Genomic DNA, 14,995 nt, shown 5'->3' with positions numbered 1-14,995 from the left:
GCTGCTGTGACAACTACATTTCCCCACTGCAGGATAAATAAAGTCATATCTTATCTTGTCTATCTCATTAATGTAGGATCAAAAGGTTCATCTTAACTTAACTTATCTTTTCATACCTGTGTGATAGTTTAGGGAGCTACAATGTGTCAGTGTTTTCAAAAACACATCCAGAATCACCAACAAAAATGGAATTGAAATACATTCAAATCTGATATATTTTTTAAACATTTATATATTATGGATATTATTTTGTTCATTAAACAAACAGAGAACAATACAAAACAGCATAGTAAGGCACATATAAAAAAATAAAAACAAGACACAAAAAAGGGGAATTGCAATAAAACATAGTAGGTATAGCATCCAATGGTTTGCATTCACACAAAACCCAGTAAAAAGATTACATTGTTTATACCTCAATAAAGAATAAAATAAAATAAAATAGAATCAACAACTCAGTCACATTCGTCATAGAGACATTAAACACAGTGCATATGTTGGCAGTCTTCACAGCTTTTTTGTTTTGTTGACAGGAGAGAGTTGAGATATTCTGTTCAAACTCTGACTTCAACAAAAAGAAATTTGTTTTTTTACTTGAAAACTTACATTTGTGTATGTGGTATTTGGCAAAAAGAAAAATGTAATTTATAAGAAAATATGCATCATCCCTCTTTTTGTGATCAAAACAGCCAAATATGTCATCTTTATAATGCAAAGTAAAACCAATAAAAATATATACAGTCCATTAACACTATAAAGTCTTGGGCTATTTTGTCCATTTTTCAATCCTTTTCTTTCTGCCTGTATACACCACTTACTTGTTTAAATGCCATGTTGGTATATTTTTTTCAGCACATCCTCCCCCATATAACCTTATAATAATTATTTCATCCTGACTTACTGGATCAACATTTTGAACCCATAAGAAACAAAGAAAAACGAACACATTTTTTTTTTAAACTTCCAAATCATGATCATGCTCAATGAAGAATTTTAAATGTTGCAAATGTGAACAAATGTTGCAAATATAATAAATAAATGCGTTACATCCAGTTCTATCATTTTATACAAAATATATTTGAGTTTGTCTCCAGTTTTACTTGGTATATCATCATCAAACTGAAACTGGCCTCATGGAGTTTACAGCCAGAACTTTAGCGGTAAATTTACAGTAGGGCTCCACGCTGCTTTGTTTTCTAGTCTGGATGTGATGAAGAAGTAAAGCTTTGGCGCTTTTGGTGACTCCAGATGGTTAATGAGTGTAGACATCGTGGCGGGGGGGATAGCGCACCGCGCAACTGGCAACCCTAGCTAGGCCGCTCACGAGGTTCTTCCTTTCTCAGCCAGCACCGTAGCAGCGGGTGAGTGCGTGGCGTGGATGGACTGGTGAAATCTGTCAAAATTCACTCAAGTCAGTCAATTTGAGTTTCACTAGCGCGCCACCAACATGCCGGCGTATTTCCAACGGCCCGAGAATGCTCTGAAACGAGCGAACGGTGAGTAGAACCGCAACCTGCTGTTTCACCTGATGTCAGACATTCATGCTAACGGCTAACGCTAGCTTAGCTGACTTTAGCCTCCCTCACTACAGCTAACCGGCTAGCTGCTAGCTTGAATGGCGGGGAAGCCATGTCGCTTTCTTACGGCTGTTAGTGTGAAGCTAACCGGCTGAGACATTATTGTGGTACTGACTAATGACTGGAGGTGTTGCTAGGCGTCTATTAGAGCCGCTAACAGTCATGACAGCTGTTGACGTTGTTTACAATGCATCATAGCTGCTGTCAGGTTGTTAGCGCTGTCTATTCTTGTAGCCTGTTAATGCTAAAACACGGTGGGCCTCACGCTTTCAGGCAGATTTAGCTAATCAGCGTTGTTGGTGGATGGTGGTGTGAGACTAAGGTTTAGCTTTATAACGTCACCCTGTTAAAATAATCGCCTAACTCATTTTTTAAAGTTTTGCAGGAAACACAAAAAACTTCACCAAAAGTGTAACATATGAAATTTATTGATCATTTCACTCAAAAAGGATGTAACAAAGGATGGCTATTGGCATAGTAATAACACTGTGTGTGAATTATGTAACTTAAGAGAAATAAATGACTTAGGCCATTTTTGAACATGCCTTTGTGACTTAAACAAGATATGGTAACACTTTATTTTGAAGGTGTCTACATAAGAGTCACACAAGCCTGTCAGAAACATGACATGACAAGCATCATGTGCATTAATGTTACTTCAAAGTGTCATTAATGTTCATGACACATCCCATGTCATGTTAATGACATGCTCATGTCACTCTTATGTAGACACCTTCAAAATAAAGTGTTAGCATATGTTGTTTAAGTCACAAAGGCATGTTTAAAAAATTGCCTAAGTCACATTTTATTTTGACTTAGGCATAAAAGATTCGCTTAAGTCACACACTTGACATAGGCCATTATCTTAAAGGGGTAAAATATCATGATCTGATCAACTGAGGATGTAGGAAATTCTACCATAGGTGGTCGGCATCATGAGGAGATGATTTAGGCAAAAAAACAATTTTTTTTGACAAAATATGACTTGGGCGATAATTTTAGCAGTGTGACGTAATGCTATACGCAAAACTTTGAATTGTGACTGAGCTTTATGCTGGTCTGTTTGTGTTTACACAGAGTTTCTTGAGGTCGGCAAGAAGCAGCCAGCTTTGGATGTTTTGTACGATGTCATCAAGAGTAAAAAACATCGAACATGGCAGAAGATCCACGAGCCCATCATGCTCAAGTACCTGGAGCTCTGCGTGGATCTTCGCAAGAGCCACCTGGCCAAGGAGGGTCTCTACCAGTACAAGAACATCTGCCAGCAGGTGCGTGAGGAGAAATCTATCTGTGTTATCTGTTTGCACAGACCACAGGGAGTTGGTTTGAGTCACAGTGCAATATCTGCCTTTGCTCTCAGGTGAATATCAAATCTCTGGAGGATGTGGTTAGAGCTTACCTTAAGCTGGCGGAGGAGAAGACTGAGACGGCCAAGGAGGAGTCCCAGCAGATGGTCCTGGACATTGAGGATCTGGACAACATTCAGACTCCTGAAAGGTGAGGATGTTAGATGCAGTAATATGTGTCTACCAGATACGTTGGATTTCCTTTAAGTTGATGCAGAATCTAAAGTGATATCTTATTGTAATCATATTATTGTTTTATGCAGTATATTGATGTCACAGCTTGATAAATTTAAAGATGGATTATTAACACTGATCTTGTTGTGACTTTAGTGTTCTCCTGAGTGCTGTGAGTGGAGAGGACACTCAGGATCGTACCGACCGTCTGCTGCTCACTCCCTGGGTGAAGTTCCTGTGGGAGTCCTACCGTCAGTGCCTGGACCTGCTGAGGAACAACTCCAAGGTGGAGCGCCTGTACCATGACATTGCCCAGCAAGGTAGTGACACACACTGAACACCTTATTAAGAATGTTCTGAATTCATGTAATCTCTTATTTTCTGAACTGAGTATAATATATGAGGCTGCTTACAGCCTTGACACGAAATATATAACAGTAACAGTAACTTTACTGCTAACAAACTGTTATATATTTTGGCTCTTTTCATAAAGGTAGATGTGACTAAATTATATATGTCAATGACGTGGCAGTGGCACCATTTTTACAATGAACACTTCCATTTTCATAAGAGGATTAATGTCTAATCGGTCCAGACAAAAAAAACCTGATCAACTTGTTATGTAAATATTGCTTTTATCTTTAGTTTGTTTTAAAAAGAATATACTGCATTATAACATCCTTAGTGGAGTTATACAGATAAATAAAAGTCCTGTTCTGTTGAATGTTATTTACTAAATACTGTAAACATTATTTGCTCATTTTTCTGCAGCATTCAAGTTCTGCCTTCAGTACACCCGTAAGGCAGAATTTCGCAAGTTGTGTGACAACCTGCGTATGCATCTGGGTCAGATCCAGCGCCACCACAACCAGAGCACAGCCATCAACCTGAACAACCCTGAGAGTCAGTCCATGCACCTGGAGACGCGTCTGGTGCAGCTGGACAGCGCCATTAGCATGGAGCTGTGGCAGGTCTGTTCACTTACACTGAGTCTCTCTAAAGGACAATATTAGCATGCATGCATGTTAAAGTCTACTTATAAAATTTGTGCATTGTCATACTTAAATGTCTCCCAGTGTAATTAAATATGTGAAACATGTTCAAATGAGGATGACATTGTTACTGATTTAGTACTCTTTGGGTTTTTTTTCCTCCCAGGAAGCATTCAAGGCTGTTGAAGACATCCATGGCCTGTTTGCTCTTTCCAAGAAGCCCCCAAAGCCTCAGCTGATGGCCAACTACTACAACAAGGTGTCTACCGTGTTCTGGAAATCTGGAAATGCTCTCTTCCACGCCTGCACCCTCCACCGGCTCTATCACCTCTCAAGGGAGATGCGTAAGAACCTGACCCAGGATGAGATGCAGAGGTATTTTATTCATTATCTGTAGAAAGGTGCACTAGTTTTACTCTGCAAATGACCAAACAGTTAATGATGCTTACTTTCGATCTTCAGGATGTCTACCAGAGTCCTCCTGGCCACACTGTCTATCCCCATCACCCCCGAGCGCACCGACATCGCTCGGCTGTTGGACATGGACGGCATCATTGTAGAAAAGCACCGGCGGCTGGCCACCCTCCTGGGCCTGCAGTCACCACCAACCCGGCAGAGTCTCATCAATGACATGGTACATTATCTGCACAAGAAAGCTTCATAGGTGTTTTAGGTTGCAACAGTGCTCCCGAATATATATTTTGAGTTGGTACTGAAAAGCTTTTCCTGTTAGGGAAAATTGGTTTGATATTTGGCTTTTAACCTTATCTTGTAAAACTGTTCAACAATATTTGCTTTTCAATGTTTTGACAGATTTATATTTTATTGTTTGCATTTCAGGTGAGATTCAACTTGCTGCAGTATGTTGTGCCTGATATCAAAGAACTTTACAACTGGCTTGAAGTCGACTTTCATCCCCTGAAGCTGAGCGGAAGAGTGACCAAGGTACGGATATGCAGTCTGTCTTTGTAGTTTATGTAATGTTTCTTTGAGTTATTAAAAATATTTTAGCCGTTCATGTCTCCTCCCAGTGTATACTAACAAACTTACTCTCCTGCTAGGTGCTGAACTGGGTGAGAGACCAGGCTGAGAAGGAGGCTGATCTGCAGCAGTATGTCCCTCACCTGCAGAGTAATACCATCCTGAGGCTCCTGCAGCAGGTAATTCTTCTTCAGCCTTTTTCACTCCTCTGAAATACTCTCCTGAATCGCATCTGCAATCTTATTCTAAAACAAAAAATGTCATTATTTTCATTCTCATTGTTTCCAATATCTTAGGTCGCACAGATCTACCAAAGCATCGAGTTCACCCGTCTGGCCTCCCTGGTTCCGTTTGTGGACGCCTTCCAGCTGGAGCGCTCCATCGTGGACGCTGCCCGCCACTGTGATCTGCAGGTGAGGTCATGATCGGGAGAGTTTATGCATTATGGATAGATTTGCTAGTTAATAAATTAGCTAATAATACACCAACACAATTGTTATTGCAGAGAGTTGATTATACTGTTTTACAAAACGTATCTAACATTTCCTTTTCCCCTGTAGGTCCGTATAGACCACACCTCTCGAACTCTGAGCTTTGGCTCTGACCTCAACTACTCGACCAAAGAGGACGCCCCTGTTGGTCCTTTCCTGCAGAACATGCCCTCAGAGCAGATCAGGAACCAGCTCACCGCCATGTCTGCTTCTTTGGCCAAGGCCATCCAGGTCATCAAGCCTGCCTCCATCCTGGTGAGGTCCCCCTCGTACTGCGCTTCCATTTATACACATGGACACGTGATCAGGGACCACATACTGGAAGTTAATACTAACAGACAAATACGCTATCTTCATGTGGCATTGAATTGTGATTCATGACTCTAAACTGCATTTTGATGTTTTCGTCTCTTCGCAGCAAGAGCGTGATGAACAGAACCAGCTGGCCATCGCCGCCTATCTGAAAAACGCCCGCAAGGATCATCAGCGCATCCTGGCTCGCAGACAGACCATCGAAGAGCGTAAGGAGCGCCTGGAGAGCCTCAACATTCAGCGCGAGAAGGAGGAGCTGGAGCAGCGCGAAGCCGAGATGCAGAAGGTTCGCAAGGCCGAGGAGGAGCGTCTGCGCCAGGAGGCCAAGGAGAGGGAGAAGGAGCGCATCATGCAGGAGCACGAGCAGATCAAGAAGAAGACAGTCCGTGAACGGCTGGAGCAGATCAAGAAGACTGAGCTTGGAGCCAAAGCCTTTAAGGATATTGATATTGAGGTAAAATGTAGATTAGTTTATGAGGTTGCAGAAATGTGTCATTGTAATATGAAGTTCAAATGTGAGACTAACTGTTGTGTTTTGTACAGGACCTTGAGGAGCTGGATCCCGACTTCATCATGGCCAAACAGGTGGAGCAACTGGAGAAGGAGAAGAAGGAACTCCAAGAGCGCCTGAAGAACCAGGAGAAGAAGGTAACCCAATGATACAGTAATCAGTTAAAATCTCAGTCACCTATGTGTGAATTGGACACTAATGTTTCTCTCTCTATAGATTGACTACTTTGAGAGGGCAAAACGTCTCGAGGAGATTCCTCTCATCAAAAAGGCTTATGAGGAGCAGCGTGTCAAGGACATGGAACTATGGGAGCTCCAGGAGGAGGACAGGGTATGTAAATAAAAAAACAGATTGAGAAATGACATGCATAGATCAAGAAAATGTAACACAACCAGGTGTGTATCTAGAATGGTTAGAATTTGTTTTTCCTTTTTGTTTTAGATCAGTAACATGAAGGTTGAGCGGGAGAAGGCTCTGGAGCACAAGAAGCGCATGTCCAGGATGTTGGAGGACAAAGAAAACTTCTTGTCCAAAATAACTGCTGCCCGTAGCTTCATCTATGAGGTGAGACCATTTAGAACTGAAGCTGACTTGCTGAGTGGTCGCTTGTTTTTACTGCCACTTTGCTCCTTTGTCTCCTCAACACATTTCTATTGCTGACATGTGGAGATGTACAATCAGTGTGAATTCTAAAGGCTTTTTATGGGCTCCAACGCTCTCACAGATGCCACCTAATGGCCCAACTTTTGATCTTGTCTTTGCAGGAAAAACTGAAGGCTTTCCAGGAGCGCTTGGTGGAGGAGAGGAAGAAGCGCATGGAGGAAAGGAAAAAGCAGCGCAAAGAGGACAGGCGTAACACTTTCTATCGTCAGAAAGAGGAAGAGGCTCAGCGTATCCACGAGGAGCAGCTCAAGAAAGGTAATTGTCTGTTTGCAAATGTGCACTGGGACAACTGTAGCAGAGGGAGGGCAGTTGGGTTAAAACGGCCATTTTGAAGGGCATAAGTGTGATAGGTGTAGTTGGACATTGTTTTTTAGTTTTGTTTGTGACCGTAGCTCCACGTGTCTTTTTCCCGCTATTGTACAGAGCGTGAGGAGCGTGAGCGCATTGAACAAGAGCAGCGTGAGGAGGAGGAGAGGGAGTACCAGGAGCGTCTGCGCAAACTGGAGGAGCAGGAACGGAAACAGCGCGCTCGCCAACAGGAGATCGAAGAGCGAGAGCGCCGCCGTGAGGAGGAGAAAAGGACCGTACCAGAGGAGAAAGCCAAGGTACTATTTATTTTTTCACTGGCAGTCAGATTAGATTTTATGCAAATATGAAAGGCTGGGAATCGGAGATTATTCATACAAGATTTTATCATGTAAAATTGTAAAATCATTGTTCCTAGAATACAATAAAAGAAAATAAAAAATGAACTGAGAGACAGTTACAGAAACATGGTTCATGGTTCCTTTCTATCACTAACATAATGCCAGACAACTTATCACATTAGTTTATAATAAAACATTGTCATACATAACATTTGTGTCATCCCAAATGTGAAGGTGTGAATCAAGAGAGCCCGGAATATTGTCTTGTAAGAACAAACAGGTGTACATACCTCTGATTGATACTGATGTAATGGCATCAGGGAACCTGATCAATATGTTTTACTCATACAGGATTGGGGCGAAAGGGAGCCTGAAAAGGAGGAAGGGGGAGGAGGAGGAGGAGGAGGAGGATGGAGGAAGCGCACCGAGGGAGGTGACTCAGAGTGGCGTCGTGCTGTGCCTGACAGGTACGTGTGGTCACTCTGTTTAAGAATAGTTTTTTTTTTTTTACTGTAAACCCTTTTAAACCATGAGGAGCTCCTTCAATAATGCCCATGCTCTTTCTAGGGATTCTAGACAGGAGGGCCGTGAAGAAGACCGAGAGGAGGGCTCCTTCAGGCGAGACGGTCCTCGCAGGGGCGGAGATGACAGAGGACCTCGTCGGGGCTTCGATGATGACAGAGGCCCACGCCGTGGCGGTGATGACGACCGTCCTCTACGCAGAGGGATGGATGATAGCCGCGGTCCACGTAGAGGTTTTGATGAAGACCGTGGTCCCTGGAGGGGTGGAGATGAAGACCGTGGGCCAAGGCGTGCCTTCGATGATGACCGCGGGCCCCGGCGTGGCTTTGATGACGACAGAGGTCCCCGTAGAGGCATGGACGACTCCAGGGGTCCCAGGCGTGGCATTGATGACGACTCCTGGGGTCCCAGGAGAGGAGGAGATGATGACAGAGGTGGCAGGAGAGGCATGGATGACGGGCCACGTCGTGGTGGGGATGACCTCAAACCCTGGAAGCCCCTGGGCAGACCTGGTGAGCCTGGAGCCATTTAGCTGCTAATAAGTGATGGAAATGTCTTCTGATCCTCCTGAAGAATGGATTATTCGTTCATTAGATAGATAGATAGACAGATAGACAGATAGACAGATAGACAGATAGATAGATAGATAGATAGATAGATAGATAGATAGATAGATAGATAGATAGCTTTATTCATCCCCGAAGGGAAATTCGGTTGTCACAGCAGTCCGGTATTCAAGTACAATAAAATACAATAGAATACAATACTGAGGTAGCATAAATAAAAACAACAATAGAAAAAAAAAAAAAACACAGAACAGAACAAGAACAAGGACACTTAAGAAGTTAAGAAAAGAACATCATCAGTTGGTAGGATGGTTGGCAAGATGATGGTAATAATTAAACTGGTGATATGATGGCAACAATGCTATAGTGACTAGACGGTATACAATAATAATAGTACAGTATATAATATATATATAATATAATATTAGACTGCTCAGCAACTCTGTGTAGTGTCTAGCAGAATGATGAGCTAATGCTTGTGTTGCAGGTGGTTGGCGTGAGCGTGAGAAGGCCCGAGAGGACAGCTGGGGTCCTCCCCGCGGTGAGACCCCTGAGGAGGAGGACGATTCTGAAGAAAGAAGAGCCGGTGAAGGCCGTCGTCCAGTCAGGTGGGCCTGATCAAACAACTGCAGAGGAGAGGTCAAAGTTGCCTTTTTGAATGAGCAGTCAGTTAATCAGCGTCACTATCTATTCACAGAGAGGAGAACAACTGGAGGAGAGGAGGCACAGAAGAAGGAGAAGGAGGAGGCAGAGGAGGAGGAAGCAGCGGCTGGAGAGACTCTCGCAAAGAACAAACGGACCGTCGTGATGCTGATGGTGATGATCGTCGTGGTGGTGAACGCCGCCCTGAGCGCCGTGACAGAGATCGTCGAGATGAGCGTGAAATCAGAGCCCCACCAAGAGAGCCTGAAGAGGGTAAGAGAGTGATGACGGATGCAGCCATTACATGCAAATCAGGGAGACAGCATAGGATGCATCATAGTTTTGACTTTCACAAAATGGAAAGGTGTAGGAAGTGTTCTTTTTTTCTGCCAAAACATCTGCAGAGTTTTTAATGAATTGTAGCTTAAACCTTGAGCAGCATTTAGACTTCAGATTTATCTGAATCATCAAAACCGGTTCAGTTATATTGATAGGCTTCAAAAACTAAAGTCTAGTGTAACAGGTGGTAATGACTCCTTTTCCAAAAATAAATTTATTCTCAATCTGAAATGTTTGTTCCCAGCTGGAACCAACAAATAGCAGGTTTCCTTGATTTTGGATTAAAAACGTGTGGGTCAAACTCTACAGTTCAAAAAGAGAGAAGCCTTTCACGCAATAGTCTTTAACGTCTTATTAATATTTGATCCATGCTTGTTCTATGGATAAAAACAAATACTTGTAACGACAGAAAAAAAGCTTGCATGTAATCAATGTGTTCTGTCCTGCTACTACAGTTTACTTCTATTGTGCAACTGTAATCAGCTTGATTCATAATGGTTCTGCTCAAAGCTGGTGGACACACAGTCTGGTTTCCCAGATAGCACCAAGGTCCTAACAATCCTAAATATAACCAGTTTAAGGAGCCGAGCTAATTCGATGAGAAAGGGGTAATAATGGGGATGTTGTGTTGAGCCAGCAGAGGTCACTGTCTACCTTTGATACAGCTGCAGCAGGTGTCTTAAAGATACTCACCAGGTTGGGTAAATATACAGTCATGGAAAAATTATAAGACCACCCTTGTTTTCTTCAGTTTCTTGTTCATTTTAATGCCTGGTACAACTAAAGGTACATTTGTTTGGACGAATATAATGATAACAACAATAGCTCATAAGAGATTAATTAAAGAGCTGATATCTAGCCATTTTCCATGAATTTCTTGATGATAACCAAAATCATTATGAAGAAAACCATGTAAAATGTCTAGATATCAGCTCTTAAATTAAACTCTTATGAGTTTTGTTTATTTTAAAGGTGGGCTATTACAAACTTAGCATGGGCTATAAATACTGTGGCTGTAGTCATTGGTCCATACTACCCTATAAATATAATGTAAATATATATATATAAACACATATGTATATATATACACATAACTATATATATATATATATATATATATATATATATATATATATATACACACACACACACACGTGTGTACAGTCATGGAAAAAAATATTAGACCCTCCTTGCTTTCTTGATCATTTAATGCCTGGTACAACTAAAGGTACATTTGTATTTGTTTGGACAAATATAATGATAACAACCAAAATTAAAAGCCATTTTCCCATTGTTTTCTTGATAATTATTTTTTTATTATCAAGAAAACCATGGAAAATGTTTAGATATCAGCTCTTAAATTAAACTCTTATGAGCTATTTTTGTTGTTATCATTATATCCGTCCAAACAAAAGTACCTTGAGTTGTACCAGGCATTAAATGAACAAGAAACTGAAGAAAACAAGGGTGGTCTAAAAGTTTTTCCATGGCTGTATAAAGTAATCTGGCTACACTTGATCACCATGTGCCTCCTTCAACATGTCTTAATGAGCATCTTTGTTTCCTCAGGAGGTTCTTGGCGTCGTGCAGGTGAGGAGAAGCGCGAGGAGCCCAGAGAGAGAGAGCGGGAGCGTGAGCCTGAAGGAGAAAAGGGCGGTTGGCGTACTGACAAAGATAATCCTCGTCGCACCAAGAACGAGACAGATGACGATGGCTGGACCACTGTCCGCCGCTGAGCAACATCTACATCTAATTGGCCCAATTAAAGATAAAGACGAGATAAATTGGTTTTTGAAAATTAATACTATTCAGTATCATCAGCCAGTGGTGAATTAATGGCCATAAAACTCCTGATACTTGTGCGTTATTCCTTTTGGATTAAATATTTGTAGACAGTAGTTTTCCTGGGATTTTTTTCCTTCTATCTTTACTTTGGCTTTCAGCAGTTTTGAAACAGAGGCTCCTCGCCACCAAAACATCATCAGCCAATGAACTTGTGTGCACTTAGGCCTCATGCAAACCATCAATGTGAACACGACTGCCCCCAGTGGTTAGGAGTGTTATTACCTTACATGAAGAATTCAAACTGACTAAACTGAAAACTAATACCTGCTCCGACTTTCAATGCAAACTCAGTACATCACCAACTGCCTCTTTTAAATAATTGACCTCCGCATAGATGTTATATAACGTCACAGATCCACAACTCTTGTAATGGCAATGACTATGAAGTATCTGTCATCTGCTTCAGTGATCTCTGCTCCTCATCTATTATTTCAGATGCTTCATTACCTGTTAAAGAACTATAGTGGAAATAAAAATTTGATGTGCATGCTTAGAGTATTCAATTGGTCTCGCTTGATATCCAGTGTGTGGTTCTATCTTTACTGCAATCAACGGTATCAAACCAGTTTGCATGTGTACAGATAAAGCCTTTATTAATAAAGATGTTTGCTCACCAATTAAGTGTTGATGTGTCAGATGTGTCATTGTTGAAGGTTTTAGCACACTTAGTTTAAGGTCATTAAAACACTGGTTCCCATAGAGTAGCTGATTATATTTATCTTGCAGTATCTATCAGTCCACATTAGAATTTAACCCTTTTAACTACATCTGATGGACTAAAATATGAAAATACAATTTGATAGGGAACTGTGTTGGTAGCCTGTTTCCACTGAATGTGCTCATTAGATTAGATGATACTTTATTGATCCCACAATGGGGAAAATTCACTTGTCGCGGCAGCAAAAACAAAAAGTGTGAACATAAATAGTAGTTCTAGCGCAATCTTAGATCCTAACAGCTGTTATATTAGCTCCAACTGCATAAACTTCTAGACCGTGCAACACTAAACTGTTCTTTTTAAGAGTTTATTTATTGATTTACAAAGACAATCAAGAATGAAGGAGCACGATACAAATATGCACCCTCAACACTTAGTATATTTTCCACACACAAGAACCAAAAATAAATTAAATCATTAAAGATAAGTGAAAATATAAGATAAATATAATAAATATGTATAACATTTCTCATTCATCTTTTCCATATGGTCTTTATTATCATCGATATCAATATTTTTAGCGTTGTGGTGAGATTCAAATTAATATTTTAGAGGTGTTGTATATATGTGTGTGTGTATATATATATACACACACACATATATATATATATATATGTGTTGTCTGTATATATATATATATATATATATATATATATATATACACATATATATATGTGTGTGGTGAGGCAACACCTCTAAAATATTCATTTGAATCTCACCACCACAACGCTAAAAATATTGCTATCAATGATAATAAAGACCATAAGGCCAAAATCTGGTTTTGGTATACAAACGGGACACATAAAAAAATACATAATATTCAACATTACAGAAGCAAATTTGTGCAAAAATAGATATATATATATATATATAAAATAAAAATGCATCTTATTCTATTCTTATTCTATATATATATATATATATATATATAAAGAATAAGATGCATTTTATACAATATAAGAATATTTTATGCAATTATATGTTCATAATATTGGGGACTTGCAGGATCTCCGCTTTAAGTCCCCTAAAAGCTCCCCAGACTCCAGTTGTGGTACCAGTTTCTTGCAGTACCAGGATGCCGCCACTAGAGGTCAGTAAAGCTCCGTGGAGAGCAGCGACACGCTTCGCCGTGTGGGAGCAGGAGGTGAGCTGCTTCATGTCCATGATCAGCAGTTAACTCAGTGTAAAACTCAGGAAAATGTGAACATGCAGGCAGTGTTCAGCATGCAGTCGATTAACAAACCACTAACATGGTGTTAGAGTTGGAAAAAAACAAAAACAAAGCAGCCAACCATGCTGAACTTTTCCTTTAAACATATGCTGTATGTTCCGTAAAAACAAAAAGCTTAAAATTTGTCTGAACTGGTCCGATTTGTAGCTACGATGGCGTACTATAATAATGATTATGCTAATAATAATAATAATAATAATAATAATAATAATAAGTTATATTAATTAATACTTAAACTGATAATAAGTGTGTAATGAGTAAGACACTGACTGGTATTTATTACCTGATATTACAAAACTAAAGGTTTTAAAATAAAACATCTGAAACAGACAACTCCCAATGTTTCCTGACAATAATGTTCTCTGGATGAACACATTTTTACGATGTTAAATCAGTCGTATTATGTGTTGCACAGCTGTTGTAGCTCTGACACCTTTGCGAACCACTATTTGTCGTCAGTTTCTATTTTATTTATTCCACAAAGAAAAGCCTGATTAACCCAGCCGCACAAATAAAACTTGTAGACTCGCCCATAAGCTCTGTGATACATCCTGTCGACAAGTTAGCAACGATAATAATAATAATAATAATAATAATAATAATAATAATAATAATAATAATAATAATAATAATAATAATAATAATAATCCCATACTTAGTTTTAAAAAAATACCATTCAGGGCCAAAAAAGGCGACTTATTAAGTCATAATAACCGTATTATGAGCATATTAATCCCATCCCAAACACTCAAAAAATGCAAACGGAAAAATATGAATTATATATATATTAAAATAAAAAAATTATAACACTATACAGCATTATTTATTGCATCTACTCAGTTGGGCTCATGACTCCGCGTGCTATTAGTGTGTATCATTTGTGTGTGAGGCCCTCGGTGCGCCGCCATGGCTGCAGCTGATCCACACACACTGACAGCCTGCATTCACAGGTATAGCTCCAACACACTCCTGAGCATTTTTTGCATTGAATAGCAGTGACTGACACACAGCGACTCATCAGTGGGAAGACCTTAATGAATTCTGAGGACTGTCAGTTTTCACGTAGTGTCCCGTATAGTTGACAAACAGCTCTAAATCTATAACTGCACAGCTTGTTTGTGTCTTCCAGACATCCAATCCAGCAGAAATTAAGAGTCTTCAATTGGAAACTTATCCTAATAGAATCTGAAGAAAAGTGAAAACGCGCAAAACCAGAACAGTTTCTCTCCATAAATCCAGTTAGAAAACTAGAAACAGAATTGAGAAATAAATGAAGGCCGACTGATAGCCAATTAAGCTGCTGCTGCTGAATATTATCCGCGCGCACAGCATCGACAATAGACTTTAACAGAGCTGACTGGATGTTTGCGCAACATTGTTGTGCATAATTAAAAATAATCACTCGCTGCTACGAACACACACACCCACCTTAAAAAAA

The 14,995-nt window shown here is 40.2% G+C and overlaps 1 protein-coding gene across 1 annotated transcript; it reads left to right on the top strand.

Moving 5' to 3' along the window:
• Positions 1-1,323: 1,323 nt before the first annotated feature.
• Positions 1,324-12,229, top strand: eif3s10 (eukaryotic translation initiation factor 3, subunit 10 (theta)). Its single transcript, XM_059359645.1, has 22 exons — positions 1,324-1,496; positions 2,655-2,845; positions 2,938-3,074; positions 3,254-3,417; positions 3,869-4,068; positions 4,256-4,464; positions 4,552-4,723; positions 4,930-5,034; positions 5,151-5,249; positions 5,367-5,483; positions 5,631-5,816; positions 5,980-6,327; positions 6,417-6,521; positions 6,601-6,714; positions 6,826-6,948; positions 7,149-7,302; positions 7,471-7,652; positions 8,046-8,161; positions 8,262-8,728; positions 9,270-9,390; positions 9,480-9,697; positions 11,333-12,229. The coding sequence occupies exons 1-22, from the start codon at positions 1,448-1,450 to the stop codon at positions 11,497-11,499; spliced, it is 3,744 nt and encodes a 1,247-aa protein (XP_059215628.1). The 5' UTR covers positions 1,324-1,447; the 3' UTR covers positions 11,500-12,229.
• Positions 12,230-14,995: the final 2,766 nt, after the last annotated feature.

Source organism: Centropristis striata, chromosome 20, assembly GCF_030273125.1.
Source record: "Centropristis striata isolate RG_2023a ecotype Rhode Island chromosome 20, C.striata_1.0, whole genome shotgun sequence".
In the NCBI taxonomy this organism is placed as follows: Eukaryota; Metazoa; Chordata; class Actinopteri; order Perciformes; family Serranidae; genus Centropristis; species Centropristis striata.
This window is presented reverse-complemented; position numbering and strand designations above follow the sequence as displayed.